The sequence below is a fragment of the Heterocephalus glaber genome, unplaced genomic scaffold (genome assembly GCF_053883595.1).
Source record: "Heterocephalus glaber isolate CG9 unplaced genomic scaffold, H.glaber_assembly_v1.0 deba00001550, whole genome shotgun sequence".
Lineage (NCBI taxonomy): Eukaryota > Metazoa > Chordata > Mammalia > Rodentia > Bathyergidae > Heterocephalus > Heterocephalus glaber.
Window position 1 is genome coordinate 20,514,910 of NW_028258343.1, and position 22,213 is coordinate 20,537,122.

The window sequence follows — 22,213 nt, forward strand, 5'->3', positions numbered from 1 at the left end:
CCGGAAGCTGCACAGGTCATCTGTCAGCACGTGGACCGAGGAGCCTGCTGGCCTGGATGCTCAGGATCCACACTGTGCGTGGGTTTCTCCATACACCAAAATGGCCAGGAAGGCCAGCAGTGGTTTATAAATGAGAAATAAGTACTTTCAGCCATGTGCAGACAAAGTCTGCTGTTACAGACAAACTGTCAAAGGTCGTGCAGCGAACAGCAAACCCAAAGCCACACCCCAAGGGCCCTCCTTCCCAGTTCAGTAGTTTCTTGCTTCTAAAGCACGCGCTGTCCATTTCTGTCTCCTTCCTAATCATTTCTTCCTAAACCCTTCACACTGGTTTCTCCCATTCTAAGAAAACCGCTCTGCCAAAATCCGAGTTTTAGACCCAAGTGCTCCCAGCCCTCCTCCTCCTTGAGGGTCTCATCCACGCCTCATCCTCTAGCTTCTCCCGTGCCCACTCTTGTGGCACCTCTGAGGATACACCGCCTGGTCCTCCTCCGGACACTCCAAGTACTTATCTTCTCACCAATAATTTCTTTTTCTCTTCAAATCCCATGAGAGGTGCGTCTAAAAACGCAGCCCCCTGACCTCTTCCTGTTTCTCAGAGGCTCGATAAGATCCAAGTCTGAGTTGTCAAAGCTGACCTCTGAATAAATTCTGGAACTACCTGGGGGACCTTTCCGCTGAGCCTAAGACTGTCACCTCAAGTGCAAAAGAATTCAAAACCATCTCCTAGCAACGCTCATGTCCCTGGCTTCCTGACTGCCTCCCAGCAACAAACCGCTCCTCTGGGGCTCTTTCCCGGAGAACTCAGTTACCCTCCTGTTCACCACTGTCCCGAATATCCTGTTTCCTCACCTCAACCATTACTCCTGTAGGTCTGCTGATACCAGGCTTTCACCTCCTGCTTTCACTCTTACGCCTCTCGCTGTCGGAGCTAGTTCCAGGAGACCTACCGCTGCATACCTGAATTGGAGCTATTCTCTCGATAGAGATACTATTATATCAAAAGTGCTTCATAAAAAAGTACTGTAGGTTTTTGCTTTTATTAATCATCACTCTCACTGTAGCTAGTGCCCTGGGCTCTCCTGATCATAAAACCAGGTATCTCCTATAACAGCTGACTGGAGCCCTCCCTCCACTGGCACTGGTCCTGTTTTCTACCTACTTTTCCTTAAATGTTGCTTTGAACATGTCATTATAAAATAAAGAAAGTACCCTAGCTGTATATCACTTATAAAATTAAATCTTTTGCAGTTTTCAACCCCTTCATCCGATACAGACAGCACTTCTTGAGTGCTAAATAAGTACCCATGACAGAACTAAGGAAATCAGACGCATTCACCTTTATTTCTTCCAACATCTCTATAAAATAAACGCCATTATCATCGTCATTTTGCAGGATGACAAACTGAGGCATAGAAATGTTAAATAATTTAGGCAAGATGGCATGCATTGTTAATCAGGATTTGAGAAATTGATCCCAGCAATCAAGCTCCTAAAGACTACATTACCCTGGAAAAATCCTAATTTTACCTACTCTAACTATCCACTCATAACCCCACCTATACCTCCACAAACTTTAAACCGGGGGATAATGCTTCAGATCAACCCAACTCCATGTGTCCCTTTTTAATTCTGATGTTAAATCATCTAAATTTTATTTTCAACTCCCAATTCGACTTGCCATGTCAGTGAGCTTTCCCTGAGAGGCTCTAATCACTTAATGCTGCTGACCAGGTGAAAAGCTACGCTTGGTGTCTTCCTTCCTGGTATTCCACACACCAAGCTGGGTACAAGTCTGTTGCATTTATTCAATAAGTATTTACCAGTCAACTGGGCCATCACCTCCAGACTATGTAATTCCAATGGCAAAATTTAAGAGCAGCATAGCAAAGAATGAACTAAGCCCTTAGAAATGCCTGAGCTTAGGAAGCAAGAACAGGTCACAAAAGAAAAATGAAATTGAGTCTTCAGAATTTTTGTGCAGTTTTTTCCACAGCCATTCCACTGTAAAGAACTACAGTGTTCAGTGTAAATCACTTGCTTTGATATTGTAAATGATTGAGTTAAATATGGTAAGAGGTGCATATTAACACCTTCCAAGCAATATTTATTAATTCCACATAAGGTTTTGAAAGGGTTAATTTATCTTAAGTGACTATTCAATTTCAATCATTTACTCTCATTCTGAAAAGAAAGATCAATATAAAAATGATGGTTGAAAAAAACGCCTCAAATTCCATTAACTCTATGCATAACTGTTTCCATCCAACAGCTCATCCCATTTATTTCTACTACCTTTAGGAATAATTTTTAAGATTTTATCAGCTTCAAAAGTTACTTCATTGGTAGCATATTCAGGGGATGGAGTACTTAGAAGGAAACAGTACTTTTGAACTTGATACTCCTTTATCTTCCCACACTCCCACCTTATCGGCCACAGCCCTCCGGCCTGCCTTCCCCCAACACACACCCCGAGGTGGGTCTGAACTACAGTCCCTTCTTAAGGCATAGAGAAAAACATGCACCTTTTCTCAGACAACAGGATCCTTCCATTGATAAAGACTGCCTATAGTGAGTGCGGGATCAGTCAGGTCATGTGACAGCGTCTGTTACAGGTTCTATACTCTGCAGCTGCACTGCTTTGTGATTTCCAACTCTTTGTCTGTAATATACAGTCAAACACCAGATCAAAAAATAAATTTTAGAGCCAGCACAATCAAATCAAGGGACAGTGATTCCCGCCACACTGTCCATTTGGGCAACATCTTCCATCAACATTGTTCCTATCAGTGCCTGCCCTGATACGGCTACCCTCATCTTCCAAACTAAAAATAAGTCAGCTGATCTAAAATGCTGAGGGCCAACAGGAAGAAGCTGTGTCTCCTTAGCAGCTTACTTCAGGGCCGGGGATTTAGCTCAGTGGTGCTGTTGCATGCCTCCTTAGAGGGTTACAGTCAGTGACAAGAAAAGCATATGACATATATATGTAGAAATCCGTTGGCCGCAAAACTACCTCACTGTCCCCCACTCCACTTTCAGGTTGGAGTTCTTTCTGTCCCTAAACCGTCAATTTGTATAATGACCCAGGGACATGTGGTGGGCTGGAATGCAACATTCCTCACTAGAGCAAGGGCGAAGATAAATCCTGGGCAATGTCGCTGGCGTAAACCTTCAGTTGCTCTCCTTCTGAGGCCAAAGCACGAGGCAACAGCTACAAAATGCTTTTTCTACTATAACTTGTGATATATTCATGGTAATTACTTCTCGAGCAAAGCCTAACATTGCAATTATAATTTGACAAGTGTTATTTTTGAGTCTCTTGCAGAAGAATGGGCATAAGCAATAGTTTAACTTTCAAATATTAAGTGAGGCTATTTTTTTTCAGGCTTCAGACAGTGTAAAACTGGTTGAAGGCATTGCTAATAGGAGAGGGTTGGTAACAAAAGCCAGTTAATTTCAAAGCGAGGATCAAATTTTAAGAAATTCCATTCAGTTCCACGATGCATCGATCAATGCTGTCCGGTTGTGTGTGACCTGCACTCGTGACTGACAGAACAACCACCATGCAGAGATTCATTCGGGAGCAGAGACACAGGGCCTGGTGGGATGTTTTCAGCCCAGAAGACTGTGGACCTCAGAATGGAAGGCAGAAGGAACACATGACTCTGAGGCCGCCACTGCATCTACAAACTGCATCCACAACGCACCTTACAGGGATCTTCGAGGCTGTTCCCAGTACAAGCATCTTACTTTAAATATTCCAACAAAAATGAAAAGCTGTCTTCCGTTCCCACTTTGCTTCTTTGAAACAGTAACGAAGACCATGTTAATGACTTCCAGAGGAGAGTGAGGACCAGCAGCTGGTGATTGAAGTGACAGATACTGACCAACAGCTCACACCAGCCGTCTGGATCTTCTCTGAATTCTGCCTTCTTAGTCCTCCATGTGGCAGACGGCAAAAAGCGTTTTGAGAGATTTCTTAGTTTGGATACAGCACTGTCCTAGGCACAACAGTTTTATAAAGATGCAGATGACAACTAAACTTCAAGCTACTGAAGACTTAAAAATTATGTCTCAGCTCCAAAAGCTTATTGTGAAAGCATACAGAGAACATTTTATCTACCTTTTTTCTGAGAAAAGATCATTTTAAGTGTCAAGTAATCACCTAAAATCACACTGTTCCCTCTCTTCCTATTTTGACAAAGCACTATGTGAGCTGAAAAAATAAGGCATAACATCCAAAGCAATGAACAAACTACTTATTTTAAATCAGCACTGCTGGTCATGCTTCCAAGCTCTCCATTCTAGTTCAAGAGGTAATTTGGGGACTGGCACAGATTTCTACTTTAAAAGCTAACTCACTGGTGTCCCCTTAAAGTCTCTTGACTGGAAGTGCATCCTAAATAATTACCCTCCTGGCATGGGCACCTCCAAAGGCTTGTCTAGAACCTAGCTTTCCATGGCTTCGCTTTAATTGAGCTCTGTTTTTCTTCTTTCCTCTTTCTTTAAATCATCAAGTGAGACTGGGAACTCTCCAAACTTAGTTCAGATTGTATTTTCTAATGAGATGACTGGAAAACTTTAATTAATAAGATGACCCGGCACCGAAAGCAGGTCATATTGTTAAGCACTTATAACTTACAAATTTTAACATGCACTGACTTTTGCGAGTCAGCCAACTTTGTTGGTTCTCAACAACTCTTTAATTAGGCTGGACAGAAAGGAACACGCAGTAATGTGTGTCCTGGCTCAGTTCCAGAGGGAGATGACTGCAATTTGGCCTATCTAAACTTCCAGGGCTTCGAGTGAGTACATCGGGCTTCTATATTCTGTCTCCACTTCACTGCGCACTGTTGTATGGACGGGATTCAGATGGAAGTCTGCTGTGTTCAGCGTGAGCGCTCAGACACCTGTTAACGAGCCCTGCAGGAAACCCACCACACCCCCACGAGCAACACATTAAGAAATGAAGAATGTATTCGAAGTACAACTAATTCCCTCTCCTCACATATGTCCAAGTTTCCTCCCACCACCTGGGTTATCTTCAATCGAGAGCAGTATTTTGATTCTTCTCTCTCCTGTCCTAGACCCTCGCATGCACAGATTCATCTTTCCATTCACCTGGATATTCAGGGCACCTACATACATCTTTGGAGAACTGCATATATCTGCAAAGACAAAAAGTTTCACCTCCATCTAGTTCCCGGTGTCAGCCTTTGCTTCTGTTTGTTGCAGCCTCTACAGTTCCTGTTTTGTCCCATTCTGTCTAAAGAAAATGCAGAGATGCAATCTATGAATTATTTTCTACTGCAATTTGAAGCTGAGAAAGCATCTGCTCACCAGGTTCTTGCAAGTTTCAAGTGCAACATTTAATCATAAAACCATCAAGCTAAAGGACCTCCAAGAAGTACTGTCATTTACCCACCCTCCTTCCTACAGGCATGCCAGTGAGGGTCCAGCAAAAGACAGCTACTCAAAGAGCTCAAGTTGGCCAAGACAAATTCCTCAGCAGGTAGGGTTACTGAAAAGATAAGACTCTGGTGTTTTACTATGCTTCTCTGACAGTAAGCAGGCCTTCTGGAGAATCAGGCTATAAAACACCCAAATGCTTGGTGAATGTGCTTGACCTGGGAGGATCACCTGAGGAAGGTTAATAGCTTAAGTATTTCAAACACAAGGTCCCGATGGGCAGCGGGCATGAGTGTGAGGGCTGAGGCTGGGAGAGGAAAAAAGTTTCTATTCTTTGGAGACTGGCAAAATGATTACTTTTTAACTGACAATTACACTATTATCAACTCTTATCTAAATATTTTATCGAATTAAAATCTCAAACTTTGACTTATAACTTCTCATATGCAGGAAAACGTGTCCTTTATATAAACAAGTATACATTTATCTCATAATTAACATGCAAACCTTATCTAAAACATTTCTTAATCGAGACCTTCATGCCAAAACACACACTATATGCACTTTTTAGCAGAATCTCACATTGGGAAATGATAAATTAAAAGCGTCACATATCCATCAGCAGTCTGTACTGGCACTAAAAGAAAGGTGACATTGACTGGGTCTTAGATAAAATACACCTGGCTCAAACTAACCCGAGCAAAACAGCCAAGAATGCTAACGGCTTGGCTGAGCACATAATTGACCATAAAAAAGTAGCTTTCAAATCTAGATTCAACATCGCTTTGCAGTCGATACTCCCACAAATGCTTGCTCAGCACCTCTTTCCTAACATGCGTCTCGAACTGCCTGCCAGTCTCCTTTCCTTCCACCCTGTGCACCCCACAAACCTCTGTAGCTGTTAATCCACTGGCTGGTGCTCCTAATTTACTGCTGGCTTGGAAGCACACCAACATCATCTAGAGTTGTCTAAAGCCCTACGTGGCTATGCTGCTGCCCTGACGATTCTATCTCTATGGGTCAAGCGGAAAGGGAAGGAGGCTGGTGCTGACCTCCTACAAACCCCCACGCAGTTCTGACCCAGGGCCACGTGCCCAGGCTTAAGGCTGCTTTTCCCCCTTGTGATCCTGCCACTGCCCTCTGGACAACTTGTGGGAGTCTCCTACGAAGAAAGCTTTTTATCATTTCTAAGTGTTCTTTCCTTCCTGTAGCCTACTAGATTTCAACTAGGAGCCATTTGCAAAGTCTGGAGACAATGCTGGTTGTTACAACTGCGTAGACGTTATTGGAATCTAGTCTGTAGGGGCAGAGATCCCACAAACACCCTGGAATTCACATAACAGCCTTTCACAACGGAGGGAGTTCACCATTCCAGAACAGCAACAACGCCGGACGGAGTTGACCAAAACGCTCCCGCTGAAGCCTAATTTCTCCTCCCCAAAGTACTTTATTTGGATACTGGTTAAACAAACATGACCTTTCCTCCCAAATTATCCCCAGTCACCCAGCTGCTGTCACACGCCCCTCAGCCACTCTTCTTTCCCAACACCCATCACCTGTTTACCGGGAACTTTACCCAAGCCCTCCCCATCATGTAGCTCTTGTTCTCTCTTCACTGTGCTCCTCTTCGTGTCTGATTTCCAATCACCTTTAGCAAAGCCAAAATGCACAGTGAAGATTCTTGTGAGAGCTGGGTGGTATCCACTCATATCCTTCTCAACAGCTAAGATTTCTGCCAAACTTTGTGGATAATCAAAGGCCTCTACATGATCACAGGGGAAGCGTGCTACATCACACAGGAAATGCTCTGCATCACACAGGAAGTGCTCCAAAACAGAGGAAGTGCTCCCTCCAAGAGCTACACTTCTGTACTTCTGGGCTCGGCACACCCACCTCGCTCACCTCCTGCCTCCTCACTCCCACGGCACCACCTCCTTATTCTCGGATGTCTGCACGGGCTTTCCAATCGCCTAACTATTGCTCCCCATTCGACATGGCTGACACACCACACTTAGCTTTACCTCAGCCATCTCAGCACTCACAAACCATTAGTTTCCCTCAGTCTATGAACACAGAAGCTAAACTTGTACACTGACGGCAAAGTAATTGGCTCTCGCACAACTGCATGCCACCTAATTTCACAAAGGCCTGTGCAGCAATTTAGCAACCTTTTAATGCACTGTTTCTCTGCCCTCACATTCAGCACAGGGTGCGCTTGAAACCCGAGGCCCTCCACTCTCACGCCATGTGGGTTCTCTTCGTACACTGGGTCATTCGCTTCAATAACTGAAATCCATAGAAATGAACATCCTATCCTACGAGGTCCATGTTTCTTCCAACAGGCTCAAGGCCATCCCTGAACCCGAGTTCTGCCCATTCTGTTCCTGCTCCACCTTCTGATTCTCGCCTACTTGCTGGTTTCACTCTTCCTATCCCACAGGTAGGCTCCTCATTCTTCTCTGTTTACTGTTATCTCTTCTTCCACGTGGGACACCATAGGGTCCGTGTATGAGGCTATTACTGATCCTTTCCACAAAATCTCCTTAGTACTTTATGCTTCTCTTATATCTCTTACTGTTCTGTATTACACTGCGGCCATCGACAGGTACCATTTAATCTCCTTGACAAAGATCTACTTTGTTTCCACTACTGATCACTGCTGATGGCTTCTCATATCTGACATTAAACACACACACCACATCTGTGTATACCTATCTTCAAAATATATAATTAGGGTATATCATATATACATATATAATCATATAATCTCTTAAATGATTCCTGAGGGCAACACACTTAAATTAACTCTCAATAAGCAGAAGCTCTTGATGAAACGTAAGACTAAAAAGAAAAGAAAAGAATCTACGTACCATAGCTTCTTACAAAAAGCTAATGAACTGAGATCAGAGTGTGTGAATCCCCTCAAGTCATGTGAACATTTTTCTGATGAAAAAGTCAGTAGCTTTTAAAGATTCTCAAAAGATTCATGATACACAAAAAAGTTAAAAACTACTGCTGTAGAGATATCAAATGTAAAGACAGAATTATTTTATATGTGGGTATAGTACAGCTTTTGGAATATCTAAATAATGTTGCATCAACTGAATTAGATAACACCAATGATCTTAAATTAAATTTATGTGAACATTTTAAAAAGTGGACCAGGAAAAGAAAGCAAGATGGGCCGAGATGATGCAGATTACCTCAATATCTGGGTCTCACTGACACTGCTCTTCTTCAAAGTGGGCCTGAGTGTGGCTTTATAACATACACTGAAGAGAGGATAACAAAATATTTTAACTACTGTCATATCAAGTAACTAATATGGTGAAGTAAATAAATGATAAGGATCAGGTTGCAATTTAAATTATTCTTCTATTTTTACGGCTACTAGATATTATATTTATGATAGAAACATGGCTTGACAGCCCTTTCAGTTAGATCCTATCCTGATTTCCAACATGCTCATTATGCTATTCATGTGTGGGCATCTCATGAACCCTAAATGACAAAGCTCATTTAGTAATTACTGAACTTCCTCCCACTGTTCATCCATGAATTCTTCTCTTTAAAATTACCGTAACTGGAACAAGTTAGGAAACAACTCCAGCTGAAAGCTGTCCAGGGTTTTCTTCATCTCTTACTACCCAAGGCAGGGCTCTATGCACATCTGGCTCTCTGCCCATTACATGTTACATTTTTATTCACAGGAGGAAAGATTCCATTAAAAGATGGGCCTATCAGCAGCAAATATGCACAGAAACTCATCTGTCTGTAAAGTCTGCAGCAAGTCACTATATAATCTCAAAAGAATCAGTGGAGTTTATTTCTTTCCACTTAAGAAAAAACTAAAATATTAGATGCTATTTAACAAATTCTGAGTTAAAGCAAGCACAGTAACAGTGATAATAAGCACCTTACTCTTATGAAAAGAAAGTGAAATTCAACAGGTCTCCATTAAGGATTAAAATGAGAGGCATATAATGAATGCCACTAAACACTGTTGTAACAGTATTTATACTTACCAAGGGTAGACTGAACTGTGTCATTTACCCGATTTGGGAAAATGTCTGTAGATGAAAAGGTGTCTATTCCAGGTGAGTGTACAAAATGGTAAATGGAGAAAGCACTGTTCCCTATCTCTAGGAGCCTGTGAAATTTCCCAGGAAAGTTTCAGATAAAACCACAAGTACATTCTGAAGAAAATTTACAAGCCCCTCCACCCCACACTGCCTCAATCTTGTAGAAGGAAGAAAGAGCCCTTGAAAACCAGGCCAAAAGCAAAACGTGGCACCGCGTTTTTATAAAAGATGGACAAAAATGAAGCTATTCATTCCCATTCATAAGGATAAGAGTTACAGACTATTATACATAGCGCTAGTGTTTTAGAGAACCACAAGTTATAGGTTCACTATCATCAAATTTGTGCTCATTTTATTACAAAAAAAGATAAACCCTCTTTATATACATTTGTGTATTACCAAATGCCCAGTGGCTTCAGAAGACCTCAAATATGTAGCTCTCTCAGCATCTCTAATAACTAGAATTAAACCCATCCAGAGACCCTGCCCCTCGGAGTTCAGAAGGGGAGCCCTGGGTCCAGCTTAGAGACAAATGAGAATGAGGTCAGAGGTGTGAATCATGAACCATCTGGGGATGGTGACCCCAGGCCTCGGGCTGCAGCACTGAAGAGGGGTTCCTTCAACACAGCCCTCCAGGGGTCACAGCCCTCCGGGGGGTCACAGCCCCAGGGACACACAGCACAGCGCAGGGTGCTCTTCCACTGGGACCTGCACAGATGCTGCCCACTTCTGTTTCTCAGTGGTGTCGGCAACTGTCCTTCCTAGAAATAATATGCTGGAGATCCACTTTGCATCTCCACGGCTAGAAGCCCCCGTCGATCATCATACAAGTCCCCACCATGGAAGAGCTCAGCTACAACACTGATCCCGCCATCATCTGACTCAGCTGGCAATGGAGACTTGAAATGTCCCCTTCTTCCATGGCATGACTCCTGTGACACAAATGCAAACAAAGACTTCTGTGAACAAGAGTAGGCTACACTGATTGGAGCCCTCCATTCCAAACTGAGACCATTTGTTTTCAAAGAATGAAGCAGTGTCAGGGTTTTAAATGTGGAACTGTCCAGGGTGCCCGGCACTGATTAGAAAACAAAGAGGGCCCTTCCCCACCCAGCAACCCAGGCGACTCCCAAGGACCAGCGCTGGAGGAGCCAGCTCTGCTCTCCTTCCAGGGTGCAGATGCTGCTCTTTGTCCACCACTGGCCAGGAACAGTGCTCTGCAGACCTGCTAGCTACAGGGGCTCCCATGCCTGCAAACCTCCTCCCGCCAGGACTAGAACATGACCTGACACCATGCTATATGCACGACTGTCCCAGCGGGTGGGTTGTTATTAATTTTATTAGTAAAAAGGCGGTCAAAATGATTAGATCCGTTTCTACCATTGGTGGTTCAAGTAACATGTTAAACTTCTGAATAGGACTAAGCTGTGAGTCAGAAAGACTCACATTGGGTTCAGAATAAAAGTGTTCTTGTACATCAGTAATACGCCAAAGGAGGAAATGAGCTCATTATTTCATTGAGTTGGAAATTTCACAGTCAGGTTCATGTACTCCTGCAGCACTACGGAGCGTGGACTCACTCTGTATCACAGGCCAGTACTTTTCAGAGCCTGGTAAAGGCCCAACAGCATCAGCACCACCTGGGAATTCCTTAGAAATGGACATTCTCTGGCTACCCTAGACCTGAAATGTCATAAAATCTGGGCTGGGGTCAAAATATCTGTGTTTAAAAAGCCCTACAGGGAATTTTAATCCACCTTCATGTTCAACAAGTGAACTCCAGCTTATCAATACGTATTTCAGATAATCTATTTAGTGGAAGACCTTCCCAACAGCAATAATGTTGGCAAATAGTCTGAATAACAGTGGTCTGAATGGATTTAGGATTTGGAGCACCTAAGCAAGGGCGAGTATTAACATTCTGCATTGTGGACATCCACCACAGATTAGTTTTAAATAAAAAGAGGAATTTAAGAAAAATGAATACACATCTTTGCGCAGAGTCTATTTTAGGCATACATAGCATTCCACGCACTGTACCTATCCCTCCAGAGTTGGCCAGAAATGCAGAGCGGCCGTAGCCCTCTTTCCCGCCCTGAACACCATAATGACAGGAACACAGGCAGTGTAACCTGCTAGGCTGCAGCCCTAGCCATGTTACATGGTGTTCGGGAACAGCTGAACTCCACGGGAACCAAGAGGGGCGCTTCCTGTGCCGAGAAGCCTCACAGCTTTCCTTCTCCGGGGTGCACAGCAGCAGCCCACGAGTAGGGAACCTACAGATTAGCTGTGGCAGGAAGGTTGGGCATAGGACCCTGACATCAACCCTGGTTCCTGGAGCCAGCGCAGCCCCATGTTGACTCTGAGTGGTCCGGTGGGGCCGAGCCATCCAGAGGTGGAGCCTTCTTTCCTTCATTAGTAAAGCAAATATAAGACACTGATCCGGTTTTCTCTGTTACATAGAAGCCATGCAGTGAGACACAGGAGGTTCAAAATCCAAAAGACCTGGGTTTGAATCCAAGCTCTCCCACTTTCTTACTAAGGGGGTGATCTGAGAGAGCTGCATGATCTTTTAAGGCCACTGCTTCCTCCTCAGTTAGTGGGGCTGTTAAAATCTCTTACAGCCTCAGGGGATGATGGGAGAGGGCTCCTGGAAAACAGAGCAAACCTTACTTAGACTCAACAGGTGTCCAGTAAATAATACCTCAGCATTGCCGTGTAAATATTTTACAGACCTAGACTATAAAAGCATGCCAAGTTATTAAAGACACAGAATCTTGGAAAAACTCATTTCAAAATGCACATAAGTAAGTTTATCTGTAACTTTTCCAAGATAGCTTTTTCTTCAATCTGTAGATATTATAATTAACTTTACAAGATCCTAAAAGATAAATAAATGATTCTGATGCTGAAGTAATAAAAGGGGGTGAAGGGAAGGGGGAAAAAAGAACTGAAATATGCTCTGTACATGCACCAGTTCCCTACAGTGAATGTAATAATTATGTACTGCAAACATGGACTGATAAAATTTAAAAACAGGTAAAAATTATTCTTTAAAATTTTAGCTACTAAAATGTTTAATGCACATTATGCTATAACTTTAATGTTTACTTCTGGCTTGAACATAGGAGTATAAAAAACGTGCTTCTGGGCTGAGGATTTAGCTCAGTGGTTCCGGCGCCTGCCTCGCAGGTGCAAGGTCCCAAGTTCAATCCCGAGTACCAAAAAAGAAAAAAAAAGTGATTCTGTCCCTCAGGTTGTATTTTTGTAAGCACGTACATATAGATGCTTCCGTTTTAGGGCATCCCTGACTTTCATTCTGAGGCTCTGGACTGAGGAAGCAGAAAACTCACCTCAAACTGAAGCCGCATCCGGGACAAGGACACAGCAACACCCATGTGTGTTTCTGGGCCACTGGTCACCAGGGGTCCCCGCTAGAGGGACCCACATTCCGCACAGACAGCCTCTACCAGAGGAAGAAGGGGACCACCACACAAATGGGCGTGGTGACGCGTTAGGTGGACGTGGACGGCAGTGTGAGAAGTAGCCACTTGGTTTGTGAACCAAGAAGCTGACTGGGCTCGGGGAAAAAGCTCTGTGTCTCTGTTGGTAAATGCCAGACAAAGCAGAGTAGGGCTGAATTATAAGGAAATAAATTAAAAATAAGAACTTGCTGAGAAGTGTTTTTGTAGAAGAGTACAAACCATGGGAAAGAAAAGTTATCTGAAACCTGGCTAACCTCTGAGCATGCCCTTTTTCACCACAAGCTTACAAAGCATGGCATGGGGCTTTTCAGCCTTTGCCTCGCATTAGGTCAGTTAACAACTTCCAGATTCTACCGATGGCATTTGAAGCTGAAATTTAAAAGCATCTGCGCAGGAACACCTGTCATCTAAACTTGTGAAGACTTGTCCAACTTCTCGACAGAGTCTTAGGAAAACCACAAGACTCCACCTGCACTCTGTAAGTCCCGTCATTTTAATGTTTTAAGTCCTAAAAAGTACTCAGATCGCACGTAATTGTGAACACGGCACCAATTCACAATATTTGCAATACTCCGTAATTACACAAAATTTGTATTTAGTCTGTCTCCAAACCCATGACCTTTCCTGAATACACGTGTCTCTGAAATGTTGAGTAATTGTGCCGTAGAAAGCAAGTCATCATTCTTAATTAAGCTTCAAATGCAATGGTTCCCACAGCTGCACACACGTGTGCACTAACCTAACTAACTGCTAGGAGCACCTGCTCCAAGTCAGCAATATTTCACAGAGCACAGGGCAAGAATGGCAGCTCTGAGTGTTCATCTGCTGAAGGGAAATCCATACTCCTTTCAACAGTGGATGACACATAGGCTTTTGTGCTGCATAGGAGGCTGGTATACAAAAATGTGGGCAATTTGGAGCTTCCCCACTTGAAAATAAAGCTGTCTTTTCCATCTAAAATCAGTTATGGTCTTCCATATTATGACTGAGCACTTTTTCACTGAGAAATATCAGGGGTTTCCAACATTTATTTATTTATTTGTTTGTTTATTTTATTTATTTATTTATTTAATTTTTTTGGTACCGAGGATCAAACTCAGGACCTGGCACTTCCAGGTTGGCACTGTGCTGCTGAGCCACATCCTGGCCCCCAACGTGTATAGAACGCACTCTGATGCCACCAAACACTGCAAAAGAGAAGGTAAACTTTCTCACAAGCTGTCCCAAGCTTTAAATACAAAATTACACTGTTCTTCACCTGTGCTGCCCAGTCCATCCCTGCAAGTGTGCTGACTTCTGCAACTATATGAAATCTTCAGCTGCTGAGCATTAAAGACAGCAATGATGAAAAGAAAATTACCTTGTTGAGATTACGAGCTTAAACCCCGGATTCTGCACACAGAGCAAACCTGTTTCCAGAGACCCTGCCCCTTTTTATGAGACTCACCCTAAAATCTGAATCTGGTGTTACCGCAAAGCTCCAAGATTTTAATTTACGGTACGTAGAGTCATATACTTTTTCATAAAATGGAAGTTTTATAATGAAATTCTTTGGTATGGAACTGTAATTTTTTTGTCTCATAAAATGAGTTTCTGATTTTTTTAAAAGAATATATGATTCTCTACAGTTGCAGTCTGTTAAAGATTAAAATAAATGCACATTTTAAAAATATAACTAAAAATAAAGATATATTCCTACCAGCACGTTTCTCTGGACTATTTGTGTCTGTCTGTCATTTATCAAACTGTTAAAATACTGTTATGCTCTGGAAAATAGTCTGATAAATGAGATGCCCATCTCCATGATAGCAAAAGTTATCTTGTCTTCTCCTAAGACTGGCTGCAAACTAAGGCACGTGTAAATATTCTTTTAAATTAATTAAAATACAAATACTCTGCTTAAAGGATTGGAGATTACTTATGTAATGAAGAAAGTTCATGTAATGAAGATATTAGACTATCTTTGGCTTCAGTCAATTTTAACAAATCTAAAATTATGCCGAGTCACCAAAAAGTTGCCCAGATGTTACAAGATCACACACTAATCACTTTAGAAGTGAACAAAACGAATTTTTGTTAGCTAATGATATACACTAGTCACACAGTTTGTTTGTAAAACAATCTACTCATATAGCACAAAGGTGCAAAAAGTTATTAAAATCTAGAAAGAGTAAAGGCAAAGCATATACCTCTACTTTTTTTGTGCAGGGCTTTACAACTATAATTTGTAAGCGAATTATTTTATTTCAAATTAAATAATATATTTCCAAGAAGCAAAAGTGACCGACAATCTCTGAGGTCTTTAAGATCTGATCATGTCATCTCACAAAACAACTGGTTTCCTTTGTTCTTTGTTTTTTGCTCTGCATCTGCATTAACATGGCTGCTAATTATATTATCCTGGTGGCACATAACGCAGGACTGGGGGAATCACATGATACCTATAAAGCATAAAATACTCCTTAAGCTTCCTATGTACCCTTGCTGCTTGGGCGGGCTCTGGACTACGGCTACCTCTATTTTGTGAAACAATTTAGCTATGAGTCAGATGTGTTTCCTCAGTGATTTAGCACTTTTCTAACACATTGTTTCATGTATGGGTGTGCACACACAAAGAAACTTCAAGCTTTATCATGCAACTTTCTGTATTTAGCTTCCCCACTGGTATATTTCAGTTTTTTCTGACATGGTCTAAGTTGTTCATCTTCTTTTTCATCACACAAAATGCTATTTGTTCAGATACACACATTTCCCTCCTACAGTAATAAGACTCAATGACATCAATGATTAAAAGTTAGATCATGGTCTAAAATTTTTAAATTGAAAAGAGCATAAGAATGCTCTACCTGCCCGCTCCTTCTGTTTTATGCTTCACACTGTGAATCAGCAAATGTAATCTTTTCTGAATCATATATAAAATATGAAAGCTTTAAAAAACATTTATATATGTGGACTATTTGTCTACATGGGTGATTTAATAAAGTAAACAACTTCATTATTCTAATTAGCTTTATCAACAAGAGCAAAAAAATACTCTATTGAAAAACTTATATGAGTCTGTAGCATATAAAAACAAACTAATTTACACATCCTTGAGCGAATGTAAGGTTTTTGATGTTCCATTGACAGGTCCGTCTTCTTTTGCTTATGACTAAGTGGACAAGTGCATCACACACAGATCAAAATACATCCCATCACATAACTTTTCTGGAGAAGAAAGCATCTGAGTCAAAATGCAACAAAACCGCTTCAACTCAACACTGTATTCGACCAAACAACAGAGAGACTCTGAGCTTCAGAACAGTGAGGCCAACTTGAAGAATTCTCCCGTGAGATTCAGCGGCGTATCTTTCTTCTTTCAAACGCTTTCTACTGACGGACTTCCAAACAAACATCTCCTTGTGCCTTGGAGTCCTCTCTGCCTTTAGGGAACAACTGGTAAGCTCTGGGGACGACTACTCCGATTAATCTATACTTCCTAAGGAGAGCTATTCGATGACAGGTGCACAAGAACCGCCTACCGAATTAACCCCTTCGTGGTGGTACAAGTTTCAGCGCCACCCTCTCCTTGGCCCTTCCTCCCCTCGCCCTGAGGGAACTGGAATTCGGACACCTGCCGTTTTCCATGACTGGATGCTTGCCTCTCTGCAACTGTACAACATTCCTCAAAAAGTACTCACCATTCTCCATCCTATCGGATCAGAGCACGGGGTCTATTTCAGGAGCGACACCGCGCACAATGTAACGCAGAGTATTTTTTCCTGGCTTTGCGCGTAATGATTGTGATTTAAAGGTTGCCGCTTCGGTCTCTGGCAACCGTTTCTGAGTTGCTGCAAGTGTTTCTCTTCGCCTACATACTTTTAAAACTCAAGGTGGCTTCTACATCAGACTGCTGCAAGCAAACCGTTTGCCCTACATAGTGGTCTACGGACCGGCATAAGTCACACAATACATTCCTAGAAAAATACCACAGGTCCAAGCAGAAACAAAGGCGGGCACGAAGTAGGCAGAGCAGAAGTCAGGGACCCGGCTGGGCTCGCACCTGTGTGGTAACATGCATGTGAGCGTCACGGCGCGCGGATGGGAACGCAAAGCGCAGGAGCCCGGGGCGCGTCCAGCCGGGCTCAAAGAGATCCCAGACAGCAAGTTGAACCCGCAGCGGCCGGACTGTGTGGGGAGCGGGGTGTCGGGGGCGAAGGGCCGACCTCGCCCGCGGCGCCCCGGCGCGCGCCCCCAGGCCGGCTGCAGCACGGCTCCCGCGGTCGCCTCCTCCCCAGTGTCTTCCGCCCTCCTCCCGCGGACCCTCGGCAGCACAGCCCCGGCCACCGTGGCCGAGGCGCGGCGGCGAGGCGCGGACCCGCGCGCCACTTACCAGTTGCATGCCGCAGACGGAGATCAGCGTGCACCTGCCGCTGCAGTAACCCATGGTTTCCGAGACCCCTGCCTCAGCCGCCTGTCCCGCGTCGGCCACCGTCGAGCCCCCTCTCTATCCAATCAGCGCGCGGGACCGGCGCGGCGAACCTGGCTGGCGAGGGCGGCGGGCGGCGGGAGGCGGGGAGCGGCATTAGGACCCGCGGGCGGCGGGCCAGCCGCGCACACCTCCGCGGCTGCGAGGCCGGGGACGGGCGGCGGGCGGTGGGCAGCGCCCTCGGCCGGGCGGGGACACGGGCCGCGCTGCGCCCCCTGGCGCGGCCGCCGCCGCCCGCCGGTGCCGCCCGCGAGCGCGACCCGGGGGCGGGGTTCGGGGCGGGGGGGGGGGACGGGCTGGGTCCGGGCGGGGGGGTCGGTCCGGGCGGGGGGGGTGCGGGCCGGGGCGGGAGGGGGGAGCGGGCGGGGGCCGGGGCGGAGAGCGTGCGCGCCCCGCCATGCCCACCCCGGCGCGGACCCACGGAGCCCACCCTGAGGCCGGGCGCGGTGCTTGTTCCAACTTTGCGGCCGCCCTGAGGGCTCCGGGCCGTCCCGGGGAGCGCGGCCGAGGGCAGCCGCCGCCCGCACCTCGGAGCCCGCTGCGGAGCCCGCTGCTGCCACCTGCGGGCGGAGAGGAAAGGAGGCGCTTCGGGGAGCTGCGCGGCCGGCGGGCGCCTCCCCGCTCCTCGCCTAGAGGTGAATGAAGGCCGAGGAGGCCGCGTCAGGCGGACAGCTTGCCATTGCCCGGGCAAATGGGCTTGGGCCCTACTGAGAAAAGGGCTTTTGTGCGGGACAGTTTGTGCTGGGTCCACAGTAAGGATCCCCAGGGATTGCTTTTTTAAAAAATAAAGATTATGATGTATCTGAATGGCTAAAGAGAAGAGATCGAATGGGGCCCGAGGACTGTTCTGCAGAAGTCTCGGCAGAATTCGCAGAAATGGTTTAGCCCACGAAAGCCGAAACAGGATTTGACTTGCTAAATGTATGAATGTGGATGTTTTATTACTGTTCTGGGAGTGTCTTTTTAAATCTTCCCATCTGTAAATGAACCTTTCTTCTAAAAAGTGCTTTCAACCTTTAATGAAATTCCAGGAGCCAATGTGTGCCCTGTGTTGCCCACTCAAGGCTTGACAGGCACGAGGTACTCTACAGTCTCGGGTGACATGGAAGCCAGAGGTATCCAGTAGCAAGTGTTTCTTGCAGTTATTATTCTGCCTTTACACACAGATTAGGTGTCCTATAACTCCTTGATGGTAAGTACTGCACTTTCCCAAACAAATAAAGCTGTACTCTGTGCTAGCGCTGAATATTGAAATAGATGTCGTATTGTGAGGCGCATTCTATTACATTTTTAAATTGACAGCAATAGTGCACTTGTGTGGATCTACCCGTAATCCCAAAGTGGTTTCCTTCCATCAGCAACTGCCTCGGTAATGTCTGTGCGTGCGGGTAAAAGGAAAACATAAAACTATCTGCAGCTGACTGCGTCACTCCCTCATCTGTAGCCCATGGGCCAAGTCCTTCCAGTACTTACCATCCTTCTTGTAAGCGCTTGGGACTCTGTTTTCTTGACCTAGGAGGTGCTTGACTGGAAAGTGAAATTGTAGTCCTGAGACAAACCGAGTACTAGATGGGAAATAGTGAATAAAGACTCCAGGTTCTTCAGCCTACAGATGGACACTCCGGGATGTGCTGTGTTCTACACCATTAGCATCCCCATGGTGATGGAGCCCCACTTGTCCATAGTGGTGACCTGCACATTCATGGAATCTGGACGGGTTGTCTACCCTTCCTTGCTTATTCCCTGTTCCGTTTCCCTGGGATCACCTTCATAATTAACTACTGTGCTGAAATTGCACCAGGGCCTGCCTCCTGAAAATCCCACCCTGAAGCAATCTCCAAGGGCCTTTATTCTTGATGGGTCACCTGCCCAGTGTTCTCGGAAGAGTGAACCATAAATGTTATCAACGTTGAACATGTACTGTGTGCACCTACTATCTTACTGCAAAATTTACCTCTCATTCATTCATCACAGCAAACCCATGAGATAGCACGATGCCTCACACGGTGACTAAAAGAGAAATGGAGTGTTTTGACCGGAAGCATACATGTTCTCAGTGGCAGAATTAACTTTGAAGGCACCTCTGTGGGACACCAACATGCTTCCAAGCCACTGTGTCATCCTCCCTTATGGCGATGTCACTATACTTCTCATTATTTGGGAATTTTATCGAAGAATAATGACAGAAATATTACAAGGAAAAGCCACATGTATTTTGTTGCCTCTAAATTCACATCACAGCCTTTAAATACAGTGTGGCTAATGCCTGACTCAAAGAAAGTCACCCTAGTTAGAGACACAGCCTGAAATTCCACTCCTTAAGGAGGCTGTGCCCTTCTTGTTCCATTTCCTGTGTCCCTGGAACCGAGTGCGTTAGTGAAAGAAGCATTAATCACAACCCAGAGACGCGCGGCTGGTTCAGAGAAGTGCATGGATGGGAGAGATGTCTCAAATTGGAATGTCGATTGCATTTTTATTCAGAAAGAAGGTCATAAACTATTCAGCTCTAAGGTACTCAGGGCTTTCCTTGACTAGCCTGATGACATAACTATTGTTAATTACCTTGCTTCTGTGGGGAAAGTATGTCACACATTCTACACCTCCATCTGGCTCCCCTTGGCAGCTTGCTTTAAAGTACTTCTCAAGGTTGTTTCTCACCTATTATCTCATCTATCTTTCAGGACAACTCAGGGCCTGAAGTCGGTGCGTAGACACTGAGCGAATGCCAGTCTGCCAACACTGGCTTCAGCTGGAGCCAAAGCCCAAGGCTGGAGCTGAGACCCTGAGTGGTTTCCCTCTCAGTTCTACTCTGTCCCCTCCATAACCGTGTGAAATAAGGACAGCAGTTACCTTACAACCACAAAGCCAGCTCTCCTTGTTTGCATGATAATAGCTATTAGGAAAATAAAAGTATTTTTAAATGTTGAGAGTAAATAAAAAGAAAATAATCATTCAGTACTTCTGTCCAGAAATAATTTCCAACATTTTTGCACAAATTGGTTTTTACACAAACAGGATATTTTGCATAATTTAACTTTCTTTTAACTTAACGTTGTACCAGGAACATATATCCAGATCGTTAATTATGAAACTCAAGGACTCTGCAGACAATTTAGTTTCCTAATCCACACTCTGCTATTTACCAATCATGTAATCTTAGAGAAATGTGCCTTTTATTCTTACCTATAAAATGGGAGCAATAATAATACATGTATTTTGTAGGGTCATTGTAAATGTTAACATATGCAAAGCTTTCAGAACAGTGCATATAAACTTAATTACTCCTTTAAGATTATTATCATTATTCTGCATACCATAGAGCTTCAATATCTTACAAAATACCAACTATCCCAATTATAATAGACCCTTGACTTACGAAATTAATTAGTTCTCGAAGGTTGGTTGTAACTCAAGTTGGTTAATGAAGGCTCAGGCTCCTCTACACAGCTTTCAAAGTCTCTCTCCTGTGTACATGCAGATCTCAGTGTCCTTAGAAAGACTGTGGCCCGGATTTCTCAACCCCACACAGGAAAGGATGCTGTCATGTTCCTTCCAGAACTCTCTAAGGGTTAAATCTGTATCTTAGACCATCTGGAAGCACAAGCAGCCGACACTCAGGTTGTAACTCAAGACTTTGGTAGTAAGTAAAAACTAAAATTCTGGTGGTACCCCAAGTTGTTTATATGTTGGGTTGATCATTACTAGAGAGTCCACTGTATTTATAATTTCCCTCATATCTATAGTTTTTTTTGTTAGAATAATGACCCCCTAAAATGTCCACTGCTATATTTGGAACCTATGACTATGCTGTGAAACTGTCACCTCCTTTGATACAACAGATTTTTCAAAATTGATTAAGAGCCTTGAGATGGGTGAGTATTTAGGATTATCCTGGTGGGCCTGATTCTCATCACATGAGCCTTTAAGAGCAGAAAATATTCCAAGGTGGAAAAGGGCAAAGGTAATGAATAGCACCACAGCCATGGGTCCAGTGACAGGGACAGCACAGGTAAGGGCCCCTCCCTGTGAGCTGTGGAAGGAGTCTCTCCATGCCCTCAGCTTTGTAGTAGCCTGGACACCCAGGCCAGACTTCTGCAATCCCCACCCAGAAGATGACAAGTATGTATCATCCCAAACCACCAAATTCATGGCAATATAACAGCAATAGGGAACCAAGATAGCTTGCTTCCAATGTTTCAATATTAGAAATTTTATAAATAATTTGTCAGCATGTTTTGGCTTGTGTTATCATTTGTGATTCAAAGACATGAAAGAAATTATAAGGCATAATTCCAAATTTCCTCTGGCGGCATTCTCAGTTTATACCTGTGGGCAATGTACCTGCTATTTGTCATAAGCTTTTACTGGTAATAGATATTATCACTTTTTTAAAACAATCTTTTTTCTTTCTGTTTCCATTTGGATTCCCTAAATGTAACAATTATCAAATACCTGGTAGAGGTGATAAAATGGACTGTACTACAAATATATCACATGACGTTCATCTTCCTAGGATGATTCCTCTGGAAAGTTTAATTCTATTTTCTAATAAAGTTATCTAGTGACAGATTCCATAGTCTAGAACCATAGCAATACAAATCCATTTATCTCTGTAGCCAAACTGCTGCCCTTGAGAGAAAACTTGGAAGAGAAATTAAACTGAAATGACAGATTTGGGAAAGAACTGGAGCTGTAGTCACAGCTATGCCTGGCCAGACTTGTATTGAATGCGGGTTATGTCCTCCTGAGCTAAATGGCTTCAATTTAAG

General features: G+C 44.0%; 1 protein-coding gene and 1 long non-coding RNA gene across 8 annotated transcripts in view; one reads left to right on the forward strand and one right to left on the reverse strand.

Annotated features, from left to right (window-relative positions):
• Positions 1–17,585, reverse strand: part of Nkain2 (sodium/potassium transporting ATPase interacting 2) — a 927,662-nt gene extending 910,077 nt beyond the window's left edge. For 2 of the 7 annotated variants that reach the window (XR_205888.4, XM_004860139.4), the window contains exon 1: positions 17,349–17,574. Coding sequence is in view for 5 of the 7 variants with exons in the window: in XM_004860139.4 (XP_004860196.1) it covers positions 17,349–17,402 (54 nt within the window). In the remaining 2 variants the exon portion in view is untranslated. Of the gene's footprint in view, positions 1–16,656; positions 17,278–17,348 lie in introns of those variants that run through there. The other 5 variants (XM_004860140.4, XM_087190288.1, XM_013077926.3 and 2 more) reach the window with 3 other exon arrangements.
• A 245-nt stretch (positions 17,586–17,830) lies between these two features.
• Positions 17,831–20,402, forward strand: LOC110344985 (uncharacterized). The gene is made up of 2 exons (XR_002387996.2): positions 17,831–19,955; positions 20,126–20,402. It is a non-coding gene; the product is annotated as an uncharacterized LOC110344985 (long non-coding RNA).
• The last annotated feature ends 1,811 nt before the right edge of the window (positions 20,403–22,213 follow it).